A 25,847-nucleotide genomic window follows, 5' to 3' on the forward strand; every position below is an offset into this window, starting at 1 on the left:
TATCAAAACACTCGCCTATGTTCAAATTAATTATTTTATTACAGAGAAGTCAAAAGGTATTTGAACACTGGGTACTCTCTCTTGATGAACTCCCTTTCTCTGTAAAAGTATTTGTTGAACCTGTGCTATTTTGTTTTTATACATTCTGTTGTTCTCCATATATCATGTGATCACAGTCTTGAGACACATCAAATGAAATGAAAATGAATTAAAAAAATGTTTTTTAAAGGAATTAGAGATAACGTCAAATTTGTCTAAAATCAAGTGCGTTTTCCTACTTTTCCTTTTTTGCAGTGTTGGCTAAGTACACTTAACTTTTTAACTGTTGCTTTTTTGGAAGTCATCAAACTGTCACAACAGTTTAAGAAAGGATGGACGAAATACTTCAGCAGTTTCTTTTCAGAAGGAAAAGAAATTCAGGGATTACACTAATTGCACCTGCTGCCTTGATAGTATAATGTGTTATGAGTAGGAGAACCAACAGCTGTAATGTGTATTCGTCCCTAGAGATGTATCTAAAATACCACATGTATGTGTCAGTGAAAGTTTGCAGACTCCCACAGAACTTGTCTTCAGATTATGACACACCAGTATCTTATTCAAACACGTCAACCAACATGATTGGACGATGATGCATCAAGACCAAACTCAGTGTCTCTCTAGTGAACCATCAACCCCTGCATGCATCTCATCCTTGAATCATCCCCCTCCAGTGGTCCTGATTGGGGGGGGGGGGGGGGGGGGGGGGGGGGGGGAGCGCATGCATGTGCCATCCTGGCTTCTATGGCAACCCGATAGATTAGCTCCCATCGATATTCAGGTTATTGGGAGGCGGGAGGCTGATGGATCAGTGATGTCAGCGCCCTCTTTGAATGCCGTGGCCGGGCTGCGTGCATGTGTGTCATCACCTTGCACTGACACAGAGCCGTGGTGGTTGTTTTTGGGGGGGAGGTGGGGATCATGCGTTGTCATTGAGAAGCTCAGCAGCAGCATCAGCAGCAGCAGCAGCAGCATCATTCTCCCACTCCGGCACGTCCGACGCTCAGCAGCATGCTGCATCCTGATGCGCTCTCGTCTGCACGCTGTGGGGTTACTTGGATTTACACGCATTTAACCGCCCGTCCATGAGCGACGGGTTGAAGCGGCCACGTATTGTCGACGCATCCTCAATGTTTGAACCGGGGGGAGAGAGGCACGTCCCGAGTGCCAGTTAAGAGACGACCTGTCCTGCGGATGCGCCGTCACTGTTCCTGCCTCCAGCGGCTCCCCAAGTCTGCGAGATCCATGATTTATCCCCCTGTTTCCCCTTAGAGCGCATCTCCTTCCCCACAATGGAGAGGTTCCAGTCGTCCATGCGCAAACGGCTCTACAGCTTGCCGCAAAACATTGGGCAAAAACCCTTCGTGAGTGACGAAGGAGACAGCGGCGACAAGGACACCAAGAGGAAAAGTATCCGGCTAAAACATTTGTCCTCTCCGTCTCCTGCCAGCAGCTGCAGGAGCTTTGAGGAGGCCAGGAGCGAGGACTTGGAGAGGGACGTGATCGTGAAGACCAACTTGAACGGGGACTGTCGCCTGTTCAGGGGCAGCATCTCCTCCATCACCGGGCGCCATCCCCTCGGGTCCGACCCGGCGGAGCAGCGGCGCCTCATCCCCGAGGCGGACGCCTGGGTCGGGGAGGGTTTCCCCGATGAGAGCGGCCCCGGGGCCCAGCAGCGGGCAGCGGGTGGTCCGAGTGGCGCAGCCGGGCAAGGGTCCGTGTTCGGCCAGTCAACTTTCATCAAGTTGGAGGACGCCGAGCAAATCATACCCGAAGATGAGCGGCTGTACCAAGCCGGCTTCATGCACCGGCAGTTCGGGGCGATGCTCCAGCCGGGTGTCAACAAGTTCTCCCTGCGGATGTTGGGGAGCGAGAGGGCCGTGGAGCACGAGAGGGAGCGGGTAAAGTCTGCGGGCTTTTGGATAATCCACCCGTACAGTGATTTTAGGTAATTCATCTGCAAAACAAACTTTCTTTTATTCCAACTGTAAAAATACTGCTGCAGCGATCCTCTCACATTAGGGTCAACATGAAAAACAGTAAAACTCTTCATATAGCTTCTTTTTAATGAAAGATAAGTTGGCACCCAATGTGATATGGTCATTATTAATTATACACCACAGAACAGAGCCATGCTTATTGTAATAGAGACATAATACAGCCACAACATATGTCCACCAGGAGTGAGTTTTTCCAATTTGATCACAGTGATGGTATTATGATGACAACATACTCAGGAATGTGCAGAATAGGTGAATCAAAAGATGAATGTGCCTCAGTGATCTGCATCTTGAATAGAAACATGTAAATGTCTTTATATATGACATTGATCATTTTCTAAAGCCTTCACTACACTTACACTGCACTGGCCATTCTCACAGGGAAGTTAAAGAACTCTCATGAGAAATCCCGCTATTAGCACAATGACATAATATACCAAACACGTGCAGGATATTGATATTTAGTTGCTGTTTTGTTTAGTTCAGAGACATGTGTGTGTGTTTGTTTCTTTCAACAGAAGAATGACTTTATATCCTACCCAGCAATTCTCTCATTGTTGGGGGTCATTTCTACATTTCATTGCATGCTGCACACAAACAGCATTCTGATCACCGCTGCCATCAAGGGATTTTCGTGACATTTAACCTTGAGGCTCGCTGTCATCATATTTTCACCGGCCAGTTGTACGCCGATGTGTGTCACGGCAGTTTTTTTTTCCACTCATCTGAATTACACTTTTTTTTTTTATCATTTAGCAAGGGCAATGGATTACAGAGAGTGCAGCAGGGGCTTGGAAATGGGGTAATCAAAATAGGGTAACATGACCATTCAAGATATTAGAAGCACACATCAGGGGAGATTATTACAGCACAATTAGTCTAATGGAGCAGAGATGGTGTGGACAGGGAGGGGACACACCGCCAAACGCTGTACACATACACACACACACACACACACACACACACACACACACACACAGAAAGACAGAAAGGGATTGAAATGAAAATGATGTTTTAGAGGAATCAGGGCGCCCAGCTGTTAACTCTGTGTGTGAGGTACGAGGTCTCATAACTCCGTGCTCGGTTCGGGTCCCGCTCTGAGCAGGAGCAGGGGCTGCGGCGCCTGGTGTGGGCCCCTTGAGGTGAACAATTTCATCTGCAGGTCCCCTTTTAAGCTGCAGGTGTAAACCTTTGCAACATTAAAGATTATTTGGGATTATTTGGGGGTTATGAGACGCGGCTCTTCCAGCACTGCACACGTCATGTGCACTCCTTGGTATCCGGAACAGTTGTGGGCTGACCACTGTTCATCAGCTAAGTGTTGTGTAACTGGTCTCAGATCTTTTTTCAAGCACAATCTCCCAGTTTATAGCATAAGTAACTGCTGTCTTTTCTGTGGCCACAGCAGCAGACATACTGAACTGGCACGTAAATATGGTTAATATGATTGCTGGTGGGACTGAGCCACGGTACAGGTGTTTTGCTAAGCCACTGAGCCGCATGCAGGCTGTTGTGCTTCAGCTGAACTCTGGCAGCAAGAGATAAGTATCTCTAGTACAAATGTGATCCCTTTTCAGCTGTCCTGATTGATCTAAGCTTCTTTCACCGTTTTAAGCCTTTTTGTGTTCACTTTGCTTGTAACGCCCGACTCTTTGTGCTCCCATGCTCTTTAACGTAGTTGCACTCTGACCCAAATAGTGCAAGACTCAACTCTGGACCCAGTGGAGGTCCAGAGTCCCCACAACTGTCATTTTTTTTTTTATGGTAACACCAGATTACACCAGCCAGTTGTCTGTCCTCTGTGGGCGGAATGCTGCGTGCACAGTCAGCTGATGAGCAAACAGGATGGTCTGCAGGGGGACAGCAGTAATGCACTGTCCCCTACAGACCTTTTTTTTCTTTTTCGGTCCAGCTGTTCCAGGGTTCTGCAGCAGCGGTGGGACGTGTGCAGAGCAGTAATGCTAACTACTCAACATCTGGCTGATGGGAGCTGACTTCTGGAGATGACATGGATTCCCAGGAGATAACGGTGGATTTAGCCCGCAAGGGGAAGTGCAATTAGGACCAGTGTGTCACTGCAGAGACAACAGGCAGATGAAGAGCCAAATGCAAATGCTTTGTTTGGCAGAGTTCAACAGAAAAGTGATTAGAACAAATGGCCGCCCTGCCCTCGCTGCTTCCCTCGCTTTTTGATGTTCTCCTGTGAAGGTCTGGTTCAAGGAACTAGGTAGAACCAGGATGAAATTGGGTTAGGGTTAGGGTTAGGGTTGTTAGTGGCCTCTTTCCTAGACCCTTGTTTGAGACCAGAAAAACTCAGGGACATGCTTTTAAAATTCTCTTCTCTTGAAGGTAATAAGTGTTCAGATCCCACAGGGTGGTCCCTGCATGGTGTCTCACAAGCTGCGAGAACCATCAAGTGGTGTAGTGCAGCCCCCCCCCGAGGCAGTTTGTGCACGCCCTGTAGGTTTGTCAGGCTCCTGGTTGGACTGATCTGTGTTTAATTAGGTTTCTGAAATAGATCTGTCATGCAATCACACGCCTGCATGCTTTCTCAGCTCATGCACACATACACACTCACGATGGTAACTGAAACTCTCCATATCTTAGCTGGCGTTTGTGGGGCTCTGCTGTGCTTTCCTCGGCTGTAGGTTTCCTCTGATGCTGTAAAGTGCAAACGTAAAATAATCCCTAATTCACTTACTGAAATGAGCTTGAAGCTAAATCAATGAATAAGACATAAACTTGACAATGATGTGTCAGATAACAGGATGTGTTTACCTGGTATGATTACATAATTTGATCCAGGTAAATATTTATTGCTGTTGGTTACTATGAACGTGACTAAAATCAGCCTCCTTTTCTGTGTGATTCTAGACGAAATTGAAAACATTGTCGCTGACACTTGAGGATTTAGTTAGTTATGAGAATCAATGTTTCCTCATGAGCAATTCAAATGGATTCCAATAACCCATTTTCCTCTCTATTCCTGTGGCCACAAGCCCAGTATTGAGCTGAATTAGCACAACACTGTTACGTTCTTGCTTTGTTCATGTTTACACTCAGTGTTTGGAACAATGTTTGTACAGTTTCTGCTCTTTTGAATCTTAATCTCCTGGATTTTGAATTAGAGTATGAGACTGAAGCTGTACAGGGCTTCATTTTTATTTGAAATTATCATTTGTTCCCTCTGCCAGGAAGGGTATGTTTTCCTCCCCTTTCTTTGGGAGTAATGTATGCATTTAGTTGAAAAACAATCAGGCTCATATATGAGGTGGATATCTAGATCTAGATTAAATTGACTGAAATGTTTTTTTATGGGGGTATTAGTCTATCTCAGCTACTGCTTCGGGAAAAGGGAAAAAGGTTTTACCATAATGAAATGTATTACAATTTTTCTGATAGTAAATATATACCCCGTTCATGGTTGTGTTTATTTTGAACTGATACAAATTGGGGTTCCCAATACACAATGTCACAGTGCAAGCATTTGAGAAGTAGAAAGTGCCTCAAATCAGCATTATATCAGTTGCATCTAAATTTTCCAACACTTGTGAAAAATGCTTGTTACATACCACAAAAACGTCAAAGCTAAATGATATATATTTATAATGCTTCTTTTTCTTCTTCTTTTAGAAACCAGAAAATGTTTGTCTCTTTAATTGATGTTAAAAATAGTTGCTGATGGGGAGGGTTTATCTCTCCACACTCAGATCTCTAATAAAATCACCAAAATGTCTGAAGGTCACTAATGCATGCTGACATAAAATATTCAGCTCAGTTTTTCTGTCAAGCGTCTAAGAGTGAAGTTTATGATGATTTGTCTAAGGGACTGTACCTGGGTCTGAATGACTTTGTCCTGCTGTTATTTAGAAATGTGAGTTATATGTGTCCCTGTGGGTTTCAGGTTCTACTGGGATCTGACCATGCTGCTGCTGATGGTGGGAAACCTCATCATCATCCCCGTGGGCATCACCTTCTTCAAGGACGAGCACACGCCTCCCTGGATCGTCTTCAACGTGGTGTCCGACACCTTCTTCCTCATGGACCTGGTCCTCAACTTCCGCACGGGCATCGTGAAGGAGGACAACACGGAGATCATCCTGGACCCGCAGAAGATCAAGATCAAGTACCTGAAGAGTTGGTTCGTGGTGGACTTCATCTCCTCCATACCGGTGGACTATATCTTCCTCATCGTTGAAACGCGCATTGACTCTGAATTTTACAAGACGGCCCGGGCCCTGAGGATCGTCCGCTTCACCAAGATCCTCAGTCTGCTGCGGCTGCTGCGCCTCTCCAGACTCATTCGCTACATCCACCAGTGGGAAGAGGTAGATCCTGCAGGGATGAGCCCAGATCTTCATGGGAAACCTTGCACAAGCTGGTTATGGGTTTGGGGCATCTTCTGGATGCTCTGAAAATGCAGCTGTAGTAATTGGTCATAAGATATTAATAAGAAGCAAATATTTTGCTCATTTTAGACGTTATTTGAGAAAAAACAATTATATAATAGCATCTAATGAAATACTTGAAAACCCTTCTGGTTTAGAACTGCTGTGTTTTTTTAAAGATGGTCACCTAAAAACACCCAAATGTCATCTTGAGCATATGACAGGCATTTTATTCGATGAAAGATTTTTGTTTCATAACTATAAAAAAGAATAATAAGTTCCAGCCTCTCTCTCAAACACTCAGAGCTAAACAGAGTGGCATTTCTAACACCAGCACATTCCTCATAACCGCGTACTCTTGTCTGGATTATTACATTCTTACTTTACACATCAAGGGAAAACATATGAAGCTGCTTCTTCATAAAAATACATGTGTCATTTGTTGCTTCTCCTCTGAGGTTCATGCGCAGTCTCACACAATCCACCTGCTTAATGACAGACACGATACTTTCCGGCATTATTTTATTATTATTAATCCAACCGAGGCTTCCTGCCCCATAGAGCGTTAATGTTGCTTGCAGAGAGTTACGCAACAGTGAAACAGCCTCTGGTCTATAGAAGATTAAGTACAGTGTGGTCCGGTATAGGACCCATGTATTCATCAGCCCACACAGCACCTACTGTCTATTTCAAATCCTTTCATCGCATGAGAGAGAGTCGGAACTGTTTTGCAGATTTATTTACAAAGAAATGCGTGTTGTCGTTTCAGTTGCATTATTGCCAATAATCTGTGCCGCAGGTTTTCCATATGACCTACGATCTGGCCAGCGCCATGGTGCGTATCATGAACCTGATCGGTATGATGCTGCTGCTGTGTCACTGGGATGGCTGTTTACAGTTCCTGGTGCCCATGCTGCAGGACTTCCCTCATGACTGCTGGGTCACCAGAAACAAGATGGTGGTAAGTGGATTATTTATGAGTCAGACAGACACCGTCCAAAGGATGTTTCTATGAAAGACACTAAACACCCGTTTGGTTTCAGAGGCCTCATCACGGTGAGAGATGAGGTCCTACACAAACACGCACAAAAGCTTTGGTTTTAGTTGATGCAACATTTTCTGTATATTTTTGTCTTTGCTCTCATCACTTGTTGTAAGTGGGTGGATCTGATTAAGTTGATGTTTCCTTACTTCCATGCACCAATCAGATTTAAGTTACATTTAAATCAAAATCTGAAAGCGATTGGTTGTTTGTAATCAAATCCCACCCACACAGTCCTGATGAAGCAGAGTTGTTCAAACTCTAAGTTTCATTGTTGCTTCTTTAGTCATTTTATATATGTTATGTATATGAATGTTATCATTTCAACAATAAGTTGAAATCCGTCAGCAACAATTTTAGGAATTGATTTATCCTTTGTCTTTTACTTTTCAGAAAAAATCTGAAACATTCCCTGGTTTCAGCTTCTGAAATGTCAGGATTAGAAAAATTCTTTGACATTTTTAAGGCTAAATGATAAATTTCTTATCAATGAATTAGTCCTCAGGTTAATGAATAATAAAAATAGTTAGTTACCGCCCTATTCATATTCATGTGTTTATAGATATTTTATCAATTGTCAATCTGAGCACAGCATATTTTAGTAGGTTCACTGGTTACTGACCAAAAACCAGGACCAGTACAGTGATGCAAGTGCAAAAGTCTTCATTCATGATTTAAGGTGATTCGAGTTTCTCAGTGAAATGCTTCAAAGCCAACAAACCCTCAAAATTAGGACCTCATCACCTGTTGATCTTAAAATGCTTTAAAACGTTTTCTCTCCTCGTATGTTGCAGAATGACACATGGGGTCAGCAATACTCCTACGCCCTGTTCAAGGCCATGAGTCACATGTTGTGCATCGGGTACGGCCTCTACCCCCCCATCGGCATGGCTGACGTGTGGCTCACCATCCTCAGTATGATCGTGGGGGCCACCTGCTTTGCTATGTTTGTGGGGCATGCGACTGCACTCATCCAGTCTCTGGACTCCTCCAGGAGGCAGTACCAAGAAAAGGTGGGGGGTGGATCTTTCCCTATATGTCACAGAAAACTAACCTTTAAGTCCAAAGTAGTGGAAATCAGTGGTGAAATACTACTTTATACTTCTATTCCACTACATTTCAGAAGAGATTTTTATATTGTGGCTCTATTTACTTTTCATATTAAGGTTTTACACCCAAAACAAATAATCATTTTAAAGTGTTACATTTACAAGTGCTCTTTTTTTTATAAATAATAAGTATTTTTACCTTTACTACATTTTAAGTACATTTAGCTGATAGTAATTTTCTTTAACTTTACTATGTTTTTGAGGGCGAGAGTTTTACTGATATATTTTTTAGTAATAGTATGTCAACTTTAATGTATTTTTTCCATTGTGGTGCTACTTTTAATTAAGGGTGAATATTTAGTCCATGATAGATTTTGAAATGCAATGGAGGTGGTGATGTTGGTAAGTAGAAATTCAAAAAGCATTTGGTCCAGGATGTGAAGGGTTTTTAACCCTGTGTTTTTAAATGTGACATTGATACACGGTAACCAATCATCTGTGCTCCATTTAGGTGTGAAGCGCTTCACAGAGAAAGTCACTGTTTGATGTGACAGCAGCTGTTGTGCAGGTTAAACACAGAAAATGGAGGCTGTCGTTGGAGATAGCTAAATGCAGAAATTGAAAACCAAATCGAGAGTTACAGCAGGATGTAGCATACATAGATTAACACTCAGGATCACTGCTACTCTGCTGGCAGAGCACACGGCTGAAGGACACAGTGGTTAATGTTATTAGCTGCAGCCTGCAGAGCACAACTGTATTTGTCAGATGGGACAACATTGCACTGTGGGCAGGTTTCACAGATGGCCTGACAGTTGACTGTTAACATAATGAGACACATTATAGTCGACCTCTGAGCCAACACATCAATCACTTTAATATATCCATTTTGACAAGGCTTCGCATTAGTACACATATGTCTGTGGAGGGTTTTTCTCTTAAATAATGCTATCATTTCTATCATTTTAATAATTGGGCCTGTGTTGTTTTTACAGTATAAACAGGTGGAGCAGTACATGTCCTTCCACAAGCTCCCGGCCGACATGCGCCAGAGGATCCATGACTACTACGAGCACCGTTATCAGGGCAAGATGTTTGATGAGGAGAGCATTCTGGAGGAGCTGAACGAGCCTCTGCGACAGGTCCGAGTTCACACGATGATCGTTGTCCTTAAAACGATGTCGCTGATGATGCTGTGTCGTATTGTTGGTGTCAGAATCGGTCAAAACAGAAATACAACATGTGAAAACGTCACCTTTGTATAAGTGCTTTGGAAGCAGATATAATTACTTTTCTTCTGTGAACACCTACAGAACACCTGCTGGACAGTACATAAGAGTTCATTATCATTGATAAATGCATTAATACTTATTTTTATTAATATTACAAAATCCCCTCTTTTTTTTTTAAACTGTAATGTTTATTCAGTTTTTTCCATTTGCACATACAAGACATATACAACAAAGAAAAACAGTCAGTCATGGCTGCGAGTATCCCTATTCTACAAAATCAGATTTATACAGTTTACAGTTCACATTTCTTTCGTTATGTCATATAACACCCATTTTTTCCAAAATCCCCTTTTATCTGCTAATAATCAGTTATGAATATAAAAGAGATAAATATAATATATAACAATTTTAAACAGTGGCAGTGAGAGAGAAACATTACCAAAAATGGTTTTAACAATATAATAATAATAATAATAATATTAATAATGATAATAATAATAATAATAATGATAATATTGTTATTGTAGTTGTGATTTTCTGCCTCTCAATTAACAATGTTTTTATATTTGTCAGTGGAAAATATGTGAATTAGCAACGTGATAATTTTTGCTCTAAATTGTTTACACTTAGTTACTGATGTAATCTAATGTGCCTCTCTTATCTTTGCACGATAACGTTTATAGTCATGTAATCTGATTAGTAATGACTGGAGATTGCATGAGGACAGAGCACCTCATTAACGGAGCACTAAGCCGCTAACCACCCTGCTTTTATTCTGATTGAAACATACACACATCCCTGCCGGCTCTGGTCATTTCTCTGCCGTAGGCAAGATTAGGATTTGTGTGTATTTTCTTCTTTTCTCTCCCATTAATCATCCAACAACCTCTCAGGTTTATCTGGTTTCTCTGTTTGTGAAGCCGTTTATGAAATGGTTCAAACTAGTTCCTCCTCCTGCAGCGGCAACATGTGCGGCTGATGCTTCAGGGTTGATTCTCTAATGATGTAATTTGTTATTATATATCGTCAACTCAACAATACATTGGCAGATTCTCACCAAACTTAATAGGAATATTAACTTTTGGTGTTGATGCATCAAAGGTCAAAGTCAAGGTCAAACACATTTTCCAAAATATCTCCACAAAAAATATATGAGATTATGTCAGTGGGCTCCTTGACAGTCCTCGTCTGTACTGCCTATTGCCTTTCCTAAAGTCTAAAACACTGTGAATGTGTTTCCTGCAGGAAATCATCAACTTTAACTGTCGTAAACTTGTGGCCTCCATGCCTCTGTTCGCCAACGCCGATCCAAACTTTGTCACCTCCATGCTCACCAAACTGCGCTTCGAGGTCTTCCAGCCGGCCGACTACATCATCAGAGAGGGAACCATCGGCAAGAAGATGTTCTTCATCCAGCACGGTGTCGTGAGTGTCCTGACCAAGAACAGCATCGACATGAAGCTGTCTGATGGCTCTTATTTTGGAGGTAAGATCTTCACGTAACATTCAGTGTGCAGTGGGTGCTAACATGTCCTGGAGCTGGCAGTGGGTCAGTCTGAATGTAAGTGAAGGAGTGGTGATAGCATTAGTTGTTTTAATTTATTTATATATTTTTATATTTATTTTGCTCAGGCACTCAGCAGATTAACTTTTCAGACAACTGAAAAAAATTGTCCACATCATCTCCTTAAAAGGTCTCAGGACTAAAGAGGAGCAGAGCTTTGTGATCTTTGATTCAATCTGTGGGGTTTTCCCTTTCGTTAACATCGCAACAAAGCTGAAATCCACATGTCTTTATTTGCTATTGCCCTTGCTACATCATCTTAACCTGTCATTGTTTTGAACCAGCAGCAAATAGCACAGGCTCAACAGTCCCCTCATGAAACCACATTTTAAATCAAAAGATCACGTATTTATTTGGATCTACAACAAATTGCAAAGACAATATATCAGTCCCGTAAACATACCAATTTTCTTTTATTAAGATCCATTAATTCTTTTCTGAGAAATAAAGGAAAATGTTGAAAAACGTCCTATCTTGCAATTCTGAAGAAAGATGAAAAACAAATCCTGGATCCATCCCTTGATCCAGACCACACCAGAATGGAGTGGGTTCTTCTGTGGGTTATGCTCCACCTCTCCACAAAATTTCGTGGAAATCGGTCGAGAGGGTTTTTGCATAATCCTGCTAGTTAACAAATAAACCAACAAACAAACAATCAGCTAAACTTACTTTACTTAAATTTTTTATCAAAAGACCCCAGCACACAGATAAAAGTATTATCATCTTAACGCTTTGGCTCAAAAAACTAAAGACACAAACACAGATGGTGAATGAGGACAAAAAGTTTGTCTCTGAAACCAAAACATGGCAAATAAATTTATCCGAAATCCCGTGTTGTCATGTGTGATAACTGGATTAAATCAATAAACAGGTCATGACAGAGGGAGAGCAAGCCTGAGTGCGTGTATGTGTGTGTGCGTGTCCATATCCTCAATATGTCTCTCCTGAAAAATATGTCTACTTTTTTTTTTTTTTTTTAATGGCGCATTATTTTATTTTTCTGATCTGGCACGACACATGAGGTCAGGCCAAACTGTAAGCTGCAGAAATTGCATTAAGTGCTCCATCTGTGGGCTTCAGAGGCATCGCTCTTTTCATGTTTTATCATCTCACATTAATATTACTTTGCTTTTATGAACGGATCCAAAAAGATGCATGAATTCTTTGAATCTCTGACTTTTACTCAGCGGGAAGTCGGGAACCACATAATTAATTGTTTTTTTTTTCTTTTTTCGTCCCGGCAGAGATCTGCCTGCTGACCCGAGGCCGGAGGACAGCCAGTGTGCGAGCAGATAACTACTGTCGGCTGTACTCGCTCTCGGTGGACAACTTCGACGAGGTGCTGGAGGAGTATCCCATGATGAGGAGAGCCTTCGAGACTGTGGCTGTCGACCGCCTGGACCGAATCGGTGAGTCCTTTGCCAAGAGATAAAACCGGTCCAATAAATTCAAAGCCATTTTCATGTTTTGCAGTTGAATATTATTTACTGTTATTTTGAGGAATTTGAGGGTTCATGAGATTATTATTATCAATTTCTTTGGAAATAGATTAAATATTGGATATTGGATGGTTTTATATTGTTGGAACGTAAACATTTAAAAAAAAAATTGGTTAATATCAGAGGGGGAAGTGGAATAAATAGCTACTTACATTTGGGACAATTCTTTTAATACTGAATGATGATTACATGTACTGTTACATGTATAGCGTGTTGGAATAAGTGGATTAATTTCCTCTGACTTATTATCTAGTTGAGATAAAAAGTAGCATAAAATAGAAAAACTTTGAGAACCTCAAAGGTTTGGTTCAGTACAAACTTTAAAAAAGTACTTAGTTACTCTTACTTTATTACTGTATTCTTCACATTACAATTTTTTTAATTTCAGGTCTACTTTTATTAATACCAATTCAACTTGTTAAGTATAAACTTAAAAATGGATCCATGGCCCTGTGAAGCAGTTAGTTGCTGACAGGTAGTGAGAGGGAATTTTCTGATCATGAAGTGCTCCTTTGCAATAAATTTATATTGGCATTATCTATAAGAATACTCAGTTTTATTTTTGCAATATTGCAGTTCCTGTGGAATGAGCTGTTTACTCAGCCTGTGGTAATGCTGTTTGCAGCCTTTCTTTCTGGAACTGTAAAGTTGACCTGCAGGAGTTGAGCCACAGCAAGTAAAGACCAGCTGACCATCGCTGCTGCACAAAGAGCTGTTCACCTGTTGATTTAAAGCTCAGGGAGCTCAACTCAGTACACAGAACCACGACTTGGAGAATCAGTTGTCGGAAACGCTCTGTTTTGTGATCAGCGATATCAATTACGTCTCAATATGTTTTGAGTCCTCACCGCCGCTGCCACACAGCACTGGTCACCTGTATATTATTTTTTAACGTATTAGGTTTCCCAATTGCAACAATGTTGATAAGATGAAAAGTTTCTCAAGATATGTGTTCCACAGACAGACCAATTTCTGGAGTTAATGCTGCATTAACCTTATTTCTCTCTTCTGTTCAGGTAAGAGGAACTCTGTTCTCCAGCATAAAGTCCTGCACCACCAAAGCTCTGGTACACTTAACCTCCAGGAGACTGAGATCATCCAAAGAATAGTGCAACACGACCGTGACATGGCCCAATGCACACAGCTGATTCAGACAAGCGATGCACAGAGTCTCAACCCTCTTCCTGCTTCCCCGTCACCCATCCCAGTTATCTGGGCCCCGCTGGTCCAGGCCCCGCTCCAGGCTGCTGCCACCACCACCCCTCTGGCTCTGGCCTTGGCCCAGCACTCGCATCTTCCTCCCATCCTCTTCCACCATCCTCTGGTCCCAGGCTCTGATTCTGTGAAGGACCCCAGCTGTTATCCAAGGAGAGTCCATGTTGGAGTGAACACCTCCAGCATCTGTGGGTCAGGGCACGGGTCACCCACCAGCTCCACCCTCAGGACACAGCATATGTCCTCTGGGCCAGTGTCGCCTGTACTGATGTCCCAGCCCATCTTCACCAGCAGCCTGCAGCCCCTCACCCCTCTGCCCATGCACCAGCTCATGCCCCCGCCCCATACTCCCCACTCCGGCGTTGCCTCTGTCTTCCCTATCAGCCAGACCACCGTCTCCTACACCTGCTCCGCCCAGCTCCATCCCCAGCCCTTCCACGGTGCTATGACCACCCCACACTACCCTATAGCGTTCCTCCAGCAGGGGGCACCAGGGAGGCTTGGAGGGAGATTCCCAGCCCCCTCCGCCTCCTACATAAGCCCACTGATCTCCAGCTCAGTCGACCCCATTCTAAGCCACCTGCAGCAGACCTCTCACGCCACACTGCAACAGATGAGGTCCAGTCATGACAGAGCAGGGAGGACACCCAGTGGTCTGAACCTCCCAACTTTTCCCTTCATCACCAGCACCCAGTCCTCCAGTGGATTTATGCAGCCAGCGTCTGCGGTCGGAGCCGGGGCCGCTGCCTCTCTGGCCCAGCACAGCCTGACAGGCCTCCAGTCTGTTTTCCTTCCCCAGGTTCTTCCCGAGCACTCAGCGCTCGCCTCCCTGGCCCAGTACGGCTCTGCAGAGGTGTCTCCCTGCTACACGCCTCCAGTCCAAAGTCCCAGAATACAAAGCCCTGTGAGGGGGAGGACAGTTTACCAAAGTGAACTCCCAAGCACCATGGGCTCTCACTGCCCTCTTACCCCTCAGACCTCATGCCCTGACAGGGTGGCTTGTACCCTCAAAGAGAGGGCAGAGTCCTCGGTGAATCTCTTTACCCAGGAAATAAAGACTATCTCAGGCTCTCACAGCTCTATACACCAGGAAAGGCCCCCCTCAGAGGGAGCAGCGGGGGCGTCGAGCCCCTTCTCCTCCCCCATGGCCGTCAGCAAACCCTACAGTTCCATCCCTGGTCAGGCCACTCCTCTCAGTCGGACTCATTCAGTGTCTGAACATCAGAACCAGTCTGCTGGCATTCACTCTCCCCACGTTAGATCTCCCGCTAAGATTTTAGAGACCGAACACAAACAGTCCAAACTTCCCTCCAACTTGTGAGGTTCAGACACACCCTCCTTTTAATGCCTGAACACAAGGGAGATCGTCCCACTCCTGGCATTGGGTTAACCACTGCTCTGTCAAATTCTGACGTGGGAGGGTGTGTTATTCTAATCACTCTGACGATCAATGGTTTCCTTTTTAATCCGAGTGAATGGATCATGGATAATGATGGACAATGACAATTTTTTTCCCTTCAAAATATTGTTTCTTTGGATAAAAATGAATGAAATATAAATTATTGATATATATATAGAGCACCTCATGAAAATATCAATTTTTCTATGTATGATATTATAACCTTACTGACCTATTTGTTTAAAACCCGATTATCCAGGCAATTTTGTGTAACCTTTTAGTGACACCTGTTTAGTTGATATTTATTTACATCTGTTACATCCAGTTATAATTGAAACCGAAATTATTGTCCTTTTTTAAAATTGTGTATAATTTTTCCATTGCTGAGCATAACGTGTGAATGCGAGGTCCCCCCTTAAGAAATGTGAGGAGAGTCGGTCAGTGCACTTTGCTTGTTTCAGAGATCAGCCATTGTAAACGTTTGATGACGGCACGTCTTCCATGATAGCGATCCAGCAATATTGCACACCCGTATGGGTCACACAGGAATCAGATCCCGTTCAGAGACAGGGAAGTAATGCATGTAATGTTTGTGTCAGGGAAGTGGAAGTAATATTGAATGTGTTGAACATGAAGGCAATGATTGTTTTCATGTTTTTTGTTTTGTTTTTAATAATAACTAGTTTCAGAGACAACGCACACGTACCCATTTTGTCCATTCACAGCTGCAACAGCACAACTCATGCCAACTCATTTCAGTCCGACACCAACTTTGGTACAGAGCGAACACCTGAGCCAAGGTTGGTGTGCCACTAGCATAGTATGCAATAATCTGTGTTTCTACTGAAGGTACTTTGAACTGAAGCACTTGGCGACGGGCGAGATGCAGATTTTTTAGTTCGAGCAGATACAAATGAGGGAATCAAGCAATTGTGGATAATCAAACATCCTGAAACCAGCAACGCACTAAGATGGATGTGAATGTTTCTTGCACCAGTCAAAGGGCTAAATGCAGATACTTGGGCAAATGGTTAATACGAAAACCCTCCTGGGTCATATTGCTGCATATTTACCTCTATCATTGTTAATGGTTTGATTGTAAAATCGGTCTTCTGTCCTTGAACAGTTGCTGCTTTGAGATGTTATGCTGAATCAATAAGACGTGTATCACTGACTGTTTTTTTGTTTTGTTTTTTTAAACCAGACTCTTGAATCCTTTGACTTGTTAATATGTGTGTTTAAATGACGCTTCCATCTCTGGACCCTCGGCCGGTGATGAACTGTAAAAGCAGCAAGGCGCCAGTCACCAGGAGGATCCTGTCCGAGGGTTTTATCTGCCTGGTGACTGACATAGAGGTTTGCTGTGACTCTGACTCCCCCCTGAGGCAGGAGAGATGCTATCAGTCACTGGCCCGTCACTGCCAGTCAGCTTCAGCGATCCCTCATCACTATTCTCTCCCCCGACCCCGCACCCAAACAGCACCTGCCGAGGGGAATCGGCTCAGATTGAGAAATGTCAGTCATTCATCTTTGAAAAATGTATTTCTCATGTCGCTGCCTTTTAACCAACAAATCTGATGATTCCATCACCCATGCATGTTTGACAAAACATTTTTAGCTACCGAATTCAATGCAATAAAATCACATATGGTCAATGATGCTCGTCCAAACTGTTGATTTCTTTTACCAGAGTAAAGTGTGCAGGCATCGAGGAGGATCTGATGAAACCCTGGTGAACTTTCAGACTTTAAGCCGGATAATAAATTGAGAACTTCATGGTGTTGTTTTGTACTAACATTTAAAATAGGCAGGATTATAATTTGTCATATATTTGTCATGTCAATAAAAAAGAAAATGATTTGCTGTGTTCATGCTGGATTAGTGTATAAAGATGGATATTCAACTCAGCACTACTGAAAGGTTTGATTAAAATCTTTATTTTATACTTCCAAGTTCAAAACAGACACATACTATTCATACATAGGATAAATAGTGGACAGATCTGATGTTCCCTGTCCTGTAATAACCGTTTTACCGGATTAGCTTGCTTGAAGGCTGTGTTATCATATTATTCTGATTGTCTTATTTTATATCGATTTTTTTTAGTGAGGTGGTTGAAAAGTTGCATATTTTACCTAAGAATATAATCATGACTTGAAAGCCTCTCTGGGATAGAAGTGGTGAAACACAACAAATCGAGTTCAGACTCAGCAGCAGGATTAAGACAATGGACTACACATGTGACAGGAATTATGGAGTTACAATCTGTGAACGACACCATCGAAGGAGCGGCCCTGGTTTTTAACTTTCTACCGGTCACGGCGACCGACAGAAAAGAAAAATCCAACATGGGGGTGGGTGACCATTTACAGGAGAGGGGAGGGGGAGCGGTTACTAACGTCCTTGGGTGAAGCTTAAGGCACCAGCACAACTCTCATGGTGTTGGTGTAACCGGAGCCTGGGCGCCAGCCGGTCACGACAATGGCCACATCACCAGACTTGAAGAATTTCTGGTGTTTGCCTTGAGATGGATAAAAAAGACAGAGATTAACAACCTCCTCTCCTCTGACAAATAGAAATTATACAGTTGAATCAACAAAACCAACTCACCAACTTCCAGGGCAAAGTTCACACGCAGGTCAACGTCCTCAGCCCAGACGTCGTTGGCGGGCTTGGTGTAGAGCACTGGGTAGATGCCGCGGTACAGGTGAGCCTGGCGGGCCGTCTGGCCAGAGCGGGTCACGGCGATGATGGGGGCACGGGGCCTGTACCTTGACAGCATGTGAGCCGACCTGCAGGAACCAGGAACAAGTTATAACAGCGATGTAGAATTAAAAAATGTAAACTCCAACACTGGTCTGGATGAGAGCCAATGGAAACAAGTTGCACAGGTACTTCCTCTTGCATTCACAGAGGAATATTATTATTCATTTACAGTCTGTATCCAACTGTTGAATGATCACTGTCCTATGAGATCTACATTCAACAGCTAATCTGTTAGCTGTAGCCTTGCAGGTAGTGCATAATGGGGTTTTTGAGCTGCCTGCTGCTGCAAAAAACACTATTGCTGCTTTCAGATCTGCACTGAACTCCGATATTCTCCTGAATTTACCCAGTGGAAACTAAATTGCTTCAAAGTTTTCTCTGACATTTTCCCTGCAAAATCCCAAATAAAACATTTAAGTGTGCCCATGTGAAAAATAGGTGCCATGTAGAAGAAACAAATGCAAATGTAAACTTGGAAAGATTTGAGAACCTTGGTGATAACAACCAACAGGGACACTTATGTGCCGTAGAATTGATCTGCAGCAGAATTCACAAGTCACGTCCTGCTTCCTGTATGTTGTACCCAGCACCACCCCTCGCCTGAATGTTCTGGAGATTTTCCTGTCGTGAACACATCTAACCTGGGAAATCTCCTGCTACATTCTTCATAAGTGAAATGCAAAGTCTGCTAAATGTCCTGACCCATATGTTTGGAAATTTTCCAGAGTTCATGTAGGAAAATGGCTTATTGAAGTGGTGGGAATGAGCAGAAAGAGATAAAAGAACTCCACAGGGTCGAGAGATAAAACATCATAGACGCCTTTCACATCCGAGCAGTCATGTGATAGACTGTTAATACAGCAACATTCCCTCTAACTGATTTGATTGTGACATTGTCTTTACACAAGCCACTCAGCTGACAGTGGTATGTCTTCTGCACCATGTGTTGTGAGGATGAGCTCCCACATGGAAAGGAATGAACAGGGAGTTAAAATTAACTTGTTAAATGTCAGGGTTCACATCTCAAAAGGTCACAGTGGACCAAAGGTTGTTCAGTAAAGGCTGAAACACTTCTCATATGAGCTGTGGGCTTGTGTTACTGAGAGAGCGGAGTCAGAGGGATAAAAGCACCAGTTTCTTCGCTCTTAGTGGACGCCGTGGAGGATATCATGACTCACAGCTATATAGAGATTTACTGAAGGTGCACTTCTCACCTGCCAGACTTGGTGAGCACAATGATGGCGCTGGCGCAGCACTTGAACGAAGCCTCAACAGCGCCGATGGCGACGGACTCTGTGGGGTCACGGGTCAGATGAGAGGTGCGACGCAGCTCCTCGAACATCTGTCTGTGGAACATGGCGGCCTCGGCCTCACGGGCAATCTGAACAGGTCGAAAAAAACGATTACAGAGGAGTCGGGCTGCAGTCGCACAGAAAGTTGTAACTGCAGGAGTTAGTTTGTATTTTAAAAAGGACAAAACAAAGGGCTGTTATGTTTAGTGCAGAGGTCGTCATACCTGATAGCACAATGAGACATGAAGCTAAATATCAGCAGCGGCCATGAGGTCCAGGGACTGTTGGCGTGCACTGCGGGTCCTCAGACACATGCTAACTGAGCGACATGATAACACGGTTAACGCACAAGGCAAGACTTGAGTGGGTGTTTGGTAGCAGATGGAGGGAGGGGTGCAGCAGAGATACACAAAGCCAAAATAAACAACAACAACAACAACAGCACCAACAAGTTGTTAGTGAAACCCAAGCTGATGTGTTCAAAGTGTGGAAAACATGCAACTCATGTCTCAAAGAACTTTACTGTCATTCGTAATCTCACAATTTTTATAGTGGATTTCATCTTGGTCACTTGTTTATTAGTGATGATATTGATGATCACTGAACTGAGGATGCATTATTATGATAGGGATATGATGAATATAAGAGTGAAATCTTGTTTCCAAAGCAACACGCAGATTAGTTTTCACAAAACAGAGTATTTGCACATGTGACCCTTGTAACATTAGTCATTAAAACATTGTAATCTCTATGAAACAGATGCTGTATGTGAATATGCACAATCTGTAGGCGTGGGAGAAGATTTTGTGGCTTGAAGTCTTCTGGTTTAAAGTTTCACCAGTGGTGTTTGAGGAGGCTTTGGTTGCCCACAGGTAAACAGTGACAGCAAAAGAGGCAAAACACACTGACTGAAATGTATTGGTTGGTATTGTTTTTTTAATTTGTCTGCATTTATGTGCAGGTAAAATGTTAATAGAGATTAGCCAAATGTCATCCTGACCTAAAACATCGACAAAAGTTTTTGTTGTTTATGTTTTGTATGGAGCCTCAGACTTAACAGTGCTTGGCCAATGGAAGATGGATCTTGGTCCACATGTCTGCTGTCACTGGAGGCCCCAAATATTCCTGTTGCCCCTGACAGTGCTTTAGTAGTATAGCCAATGAGCTCCAAGATTGAGAAAGTTGCTGTTTGACAGACATCTCTCTAGACTCAGATGGTCGAGTTTCTCAAGAGCACATAAATGCACCATTTGATACAGTTTTAGGTTTTGGTGCTTTTACTCTGAAAATACAGGCTCCCTGACACTGATAGATTTTAGTGAATAAGGCTGCTGCATGTGTATCATTCACATTCAATTTTCACATCAAACTGTTTCTAACATCCCAAACACTTGAATAGTCGCTGACATCTACACATACAATAAACATGCCATTGTACTGAGGAAAACAAATCAGAACATGTGCTCTTACCTTGTGCTGTGTAAGCACGGCCTCCAGGGGGTAGTCTCCCTTGGCGGTCTCACCGCTCAGCATGATGCAGTCATTGCCATCCAGGACGGCATTGGCGACATCACTGGCCTCAGCGCGAGTGGGGCGTGGCTTCTTGGTCATGCTCTCCAGCATCTGTTAGAGACAACAGTAGATCTCATGTATGTCAGTATGCACACTTTGGTACTCTCATTAAAAAAAACTGCCTCCCTGATGGTTCTGTGTCACCGACCTGTGTGGCACAGACGATTGGCTTGCCGATCCTGTTGCACTTGCCAGTCATCATCTTCTGGGCGATGAAGACCTTCTCTGTGGGGATTTCAATTCCCAAGTCTCCGCGGGCAACCATGATGCCATCGCTGGCCTCCAGGATCTCATCAAATCTATCGAACAAAAGGACAAATTAGCTCATAAACACTTAGTGTGTCTTAAAGATGCAGATGTGTTCAGATTCGACTGTGACTCACCTGCGCACGCCCTCGTGGTTCTCCAGCTTGCTGATGATCTTGATGTCCTTGCCCTTCTCGCCCAGCACTTTCCTGACAGCATGAACGTCAGCAGCCTTGCGGATGAAGGAGGCGAAGACCATGTCCACACCCTGCTCCACACCGAACTGCAGATCCTGAATGTCCTTCTCAGAGACAGCGGGGAGATCGACAGCAGCTCCGGGCAGGTTGACGCCCTTCTTGCTGCCCAGAATACCGCCATTCTCAATCTCACACATGAGGTAGTCCTTGCCTTAGGACACACACAACATAAAGAAACTTCATTTCCACAGTTAAGCTGAAAGAACTTCCACAGTGGCTGTCTGGTGTCTATTTGTGTGCTTACCGACTTCTTTGACCTTCAGGGAAATCAGACCATCGTCAATGTAGATGTGGAATCCAGTCTGCACAACCTTGGTGATGTTCTTGTAGTCGAGCCACAGAACTTTCTCATCGCAGTTGTCCATGTACTGGTCGTCGAGGGTGAGCTTGATGGTCTGACCCTTCACCAGCTCGACCTCAGCGGTGCCACTCTAAACAAGCCGAGGGGACACTTTGTCAGTTCTCTGCAGGAAAAACCTTGTATATACATTTATTTGTGCGATAAATCAATCTCTGAGTTTTGGTAACTTGGTAAAGACTCACTCCCTTGATAAGACCGGTCCTGATTTCTGGGCCCTTGGTGTCCAGAGCGACGGCCAGTGGTCTGTAATCAACAGATCCTGCAACGAAGCTCTCGGCTGCATCGCGGACATTCTTGATGGTCTCAGCGTGGTACTGCACGATGTGGGGAGACATTGAAAAACAATGAAAAAACATTATTGAGTTGTAATACCTAATTATTACAAAGATGCTATGATGTTTTCATTCAGGTGTCAAACTATTTAGTTTATTAGGTTTGTACAACAGCAGGTGGACATGTCATGCAGGCGAGTCACATAACTGTATGTAGTCGGCCTTGAGTGACAACTGCAACACATTTTTAGAACGTGACATTGTGATGTTACATTGTACCAAAATAACTGCGCACAAACTAAAACATATCAAATTCTTTCCAAAGTATTTGAGCTTTAACCTTAACAACACAATGTCACAATAAATTTAATCTAACCCCTAATTTCCTCCTACATGTGACAGACATGCACAGCTGCTACGTGTCTACAGTCATGTATGTCGAGTATCAGGGCCATTTAAAGGAAAAAGAACTTCTGAGATTTCAAGGAATAAAGTCAAAACTTATGTACGTATCATGTTACAGGATGAATTTCAGGAGATCAATCCGTCACCTGTGTTAAAAGGAGGAATGTGGAGGATCTTGTTGAGTTACACTTATATAGTTATCCTTCTATAGGTTTCACATTTAACAAAATGTTTAATATTTTGGTTCATCAGCACCACATTCTCATAAGTATCAGGACTTTGAAGAGATCTATTCTAAAGAAAGAGCCACATGGACTCGGAAGAAGTATCTTTAGTGGAGGAGGGGATGTTTGGTAGCGGTCAACTGTGAGGTTACTGTTGGTTACATCTGCGTAATATTCTAACAGGTTTCGTAGTTTCTCTAGAAACAGTGAGACTGGATCCAGAGGAAGAGGAACTCCGACAAACACAGGTTCTCCTTATTTCTTGATATTTCCTTAAATGGTTTCTCTGTTATAATGCTATTATTCTCGAGATCTCCGATCTCTATTTTTCCATATGGCCCTAAAACTCTGTCATGGATGGATCTAGTAATGACATGTAACAATACAGAATAACATTGTCTAATATGAACACTGTGTTCAGTTAGTAATAAATGTCTGACTGTGGCCTCTTGTCATGCCTCCTGCTTGTACTGGCGCTGCACGCCTTGCACTCAGAAATGACCTATTTATAGCTGCACTGACAACTGACACACCAATGAGACAGAGGTCAAATTTCCATAACAAACATATGCCAAAGTTCTGGTGATTTTCTGAAGTTTTATTATTTTGCGAAGCTCAAACCACAACTTAATGCAAAAAAAAAAATGATTCAGCAATTCTGAGCGCTCCTGCTGCTGCACAGCCACAAACAAATCAACACACTTAACCTTTAAAGTTCAACATGAGTGTTGGTGCTACAGCCAATGAAAGAGAGACGGTGCCTCATCTGCTCAGGTGACAGTAAAAAAGGTGAAGGGGCTTGACTTTTGATGGTGAGGGGTCAGTCGTGTAGGATTGGTTGAGATACAGTTGGCTCGCCGGATCGAGCTACAACTCTGAGCCAGCACCGAAGGGGCTAATACAAGCCCTCGGATCACATTACAGTTCGAAAATCACCGGAGTAATGTCACGCAGCTGTAAAGGGTAAAGTCACGCTGAAGCTCTCGAAGAGGCCAAAGACTCCATCTGCATTCATACTCTTGGGCACGTTAGACGTGATGTCATGGCGTTGACATTTCTTTGACATTTGGGGGTTGATCACCTCATGTTCACTAATGGGTGTTAAGATGTTTCAGAGCAAAGACTCACCTCGTGTGTGCCGTGGGAGAAGTTCATTCTTGCGATGTTCATCCCAGATTTGATCATTTCCTTGGACATTTCCACAGATCGGGTGGCAGGTCCTACATCGAGACACATGGATCAGTGTGAAAATCGATGGGTGGTGTGAATATTTTAAACATAAATATATGTACTTTAATCATTGCTTTAGAAGTGCTCTGAGGAATAAATCGATATCTGACCGATTGTGCAGATGATGCCAGTGTTGCGAGACACGGCAGGTTCAGAGTCGATGTCGAGCAGACACATGTGCTCTATGAAGGTATCCGCCATGGCAGCGTGCAGCTGCTGGGTGTGGATGATGGAAGATCCTGTATCCTTTGACTTCAACATGACTGGTTCTGTATCTGCAGGAAAAGACCTGAGGAGATGCAGAGGGAAACAAGACACGTGATTGATTAGCTCCCAAAATAGCTGTGACATTTCCTCCAAGTTGAATAAAAGATTTTTTCATGGGTCACATAGTGTTCATAAAACAGTTCAAGTCATTACATTACTAGTGTTGACACAAGAGCTTCACTTAAACCCAGAGGTTGTGATAGAAGCTACATATAAGCAAAAACGGTCCAAAACATGCCGTGGGAACTAAATCAGAGAGCATGACAGAGGATAGAATAAGCATTTGAATGGAAAAGTAAACACTCATAATAAGGTGTGACATCTGTATGGATAAATCTAAAGTGTACCAGTGAGTAGTGGCTGTGCGGGCCGAGCGGAGAGAGCCTCTGCACAAAGCAACAACAACAGTATGTGCCTGCCTGACTGCACTCTCCCACATTCCAGCAGGAGTGTAGTGTATGTGCAGCCGAAGAAGAGGTGACTCCGGACTGAGACTAACGCTGCTACACACACACACACAAAGAACAACTGCCTGTAGCATGCTCATTGAAAAATAACATGGTCAGCTGAGAGATCTACTGACTGCAAGTACATCACCAGAAAATAAAAAACAAAATCCAATCCATCATAATTAAATTACATAAGTTAAATATACATATATATATATATATACATATATAGATACAATTATAGATATAGATTAGCAGACCTGAGACAGTTAAATAAGGTTCATTATAGCAGCCGATATAGCTGTATAGTTTTCTGTATAAACTGTTCCAAATGAATTGCCCCCAGTGGCATAAATAAAGTTTGAATATGTATTGAATGATATATATAACATACATGACAACTTACACACAGTTAAAAGACCCATGTATGTAGTTATGAATAATTTATTTTTCAAAAAGTCATCTTAAGGGCAGTGGCAGCTAATTCCTATAGAGTAAACCCCCATGTAACAAATAATATTAGTAATATTAAGTACAATAAGTTCATAATTTGATTAAGAAGTAAAAGTTTCTTCGGTTTAATAATATAAACAATAACAATAATTATTATATAAAGTAAGTGTATTGTTAGATTATTATGAGTCTCTGAAGACAAATACACACACACACAAACACTGTGGTACTCACCTACTGAGTGAACTTCGCAGGGACTAAAGCTCCGCCGGTTGTGCCGCAGCCACCGCTTTTTATTGCCCCCCACCAGCCGGAACTACTTTCCTGTGTCACCAACATGCGGTGACACAGGATATAGGGCGTGACGTTTAAGGTAATGCAGGCAGTTAAATATACAAAAGCTGCCTGGAGACCTCCGTGTTAAAGTCTGATCACATTCTTACAGACGAGGAAGTGGAGGATTGTGGGGAAGGATACAGCGCAGGTACAAGTGGTGTTCGACACTTTCACAGATCTGTCCGAACATGGGGCGCCTTAAATATAAGCGCACCTGATACTGAAAGGTTCATACTGAGTTACAAGACCTAACAATCTGACCTCACATTTATAAAAATGTTTGTTATTTT

At 43.0% G+C, this 25,847-nt stretch overlaps 2 protein-coding genes across 2 annotated transcripts; one reads left to right on the forward strand and one right to left on the reverse strand.

Annotated features, from left to right (window-relative positions):
• Positions 1 to 1,331: 1,331 nt before the first annotated feature.
• LOC128444639 (potassium/sodium hyperpolarization-activated cyclic nucleotide-gated channel 3-like) lies at positions 1,332 to 15,349 on the forward strand. Its single transcript, XM_053427213.1, has 8 exons — positions 1,332 to 1,987; positions 5,944 to 6,367; positions 7,227 to 7,388; positions 8,264 to 8,482; positions 9,514 to 9,660; positions 10,996 to 11,236; positions 12,559 to 12,723; positions 13,830 to 15,349. Exons 1-8 carry the CDS (start codon positions 1,332 to 1,334, stop codon positions 15,347 to 15,349), a joined length of 3,534 nt encoding a protein of 1,177 aa, XP_053283188.1.
• A 1,999-nt stretch (positions 15,350 to 17,348) lies between these two features.
• pkmb (pyruvate kinase M1/2b) lies at positions 17,349 to 25,516 on the reverse strand. The gene is made up of 11 exons (XM_053427112.1): positions 25,456 to 25,516; positions 24,163 to 24,341; positions 23,951 to 24,042; positions 22,104 to 22,235; positions 21,805 to 21,991; positions 21,441 to 21,711; positions 21,206 to 21,356; positions 20,956 to 21,108; positions 19,408 to 19,574; positions 18,038 to 18,219; positions 17,349 to 17,948 (listed from the first exon to the last, which is right to left on the reverse strand). The coding sequence occupies exons 2-11, from the start codon at positions 24,311 to 24,313 to the stop codon at positions 17,842 to 17,844; spliced, it is 1,593 nt and encodes a 530-aa protein (XP_053283087.1). The 5' UTR covers positions 24,314 to 24,341; positions 25,456 to 25,516; the 3' UTR covers positions 17,349 to 17,841.
• Between the last annotated feature and the right edge of the window lie 331 nt (positions 25,517 to 25,847).

Source organism: Pleuronectes platessa, chromosome 7, assembly GCF_947347685.1.
Source record: "Pleuronectes platessa chromosome 7, fPlePla1.1, whole genome shotgun sequence".
NCBI classification, from domain to species: Eukaryota; Metazoa; Chordata; class Actinopteri; order Pleuronectiformes; family Pleuronectidae; genus Pleuronectes; species Pleuronectes platessa.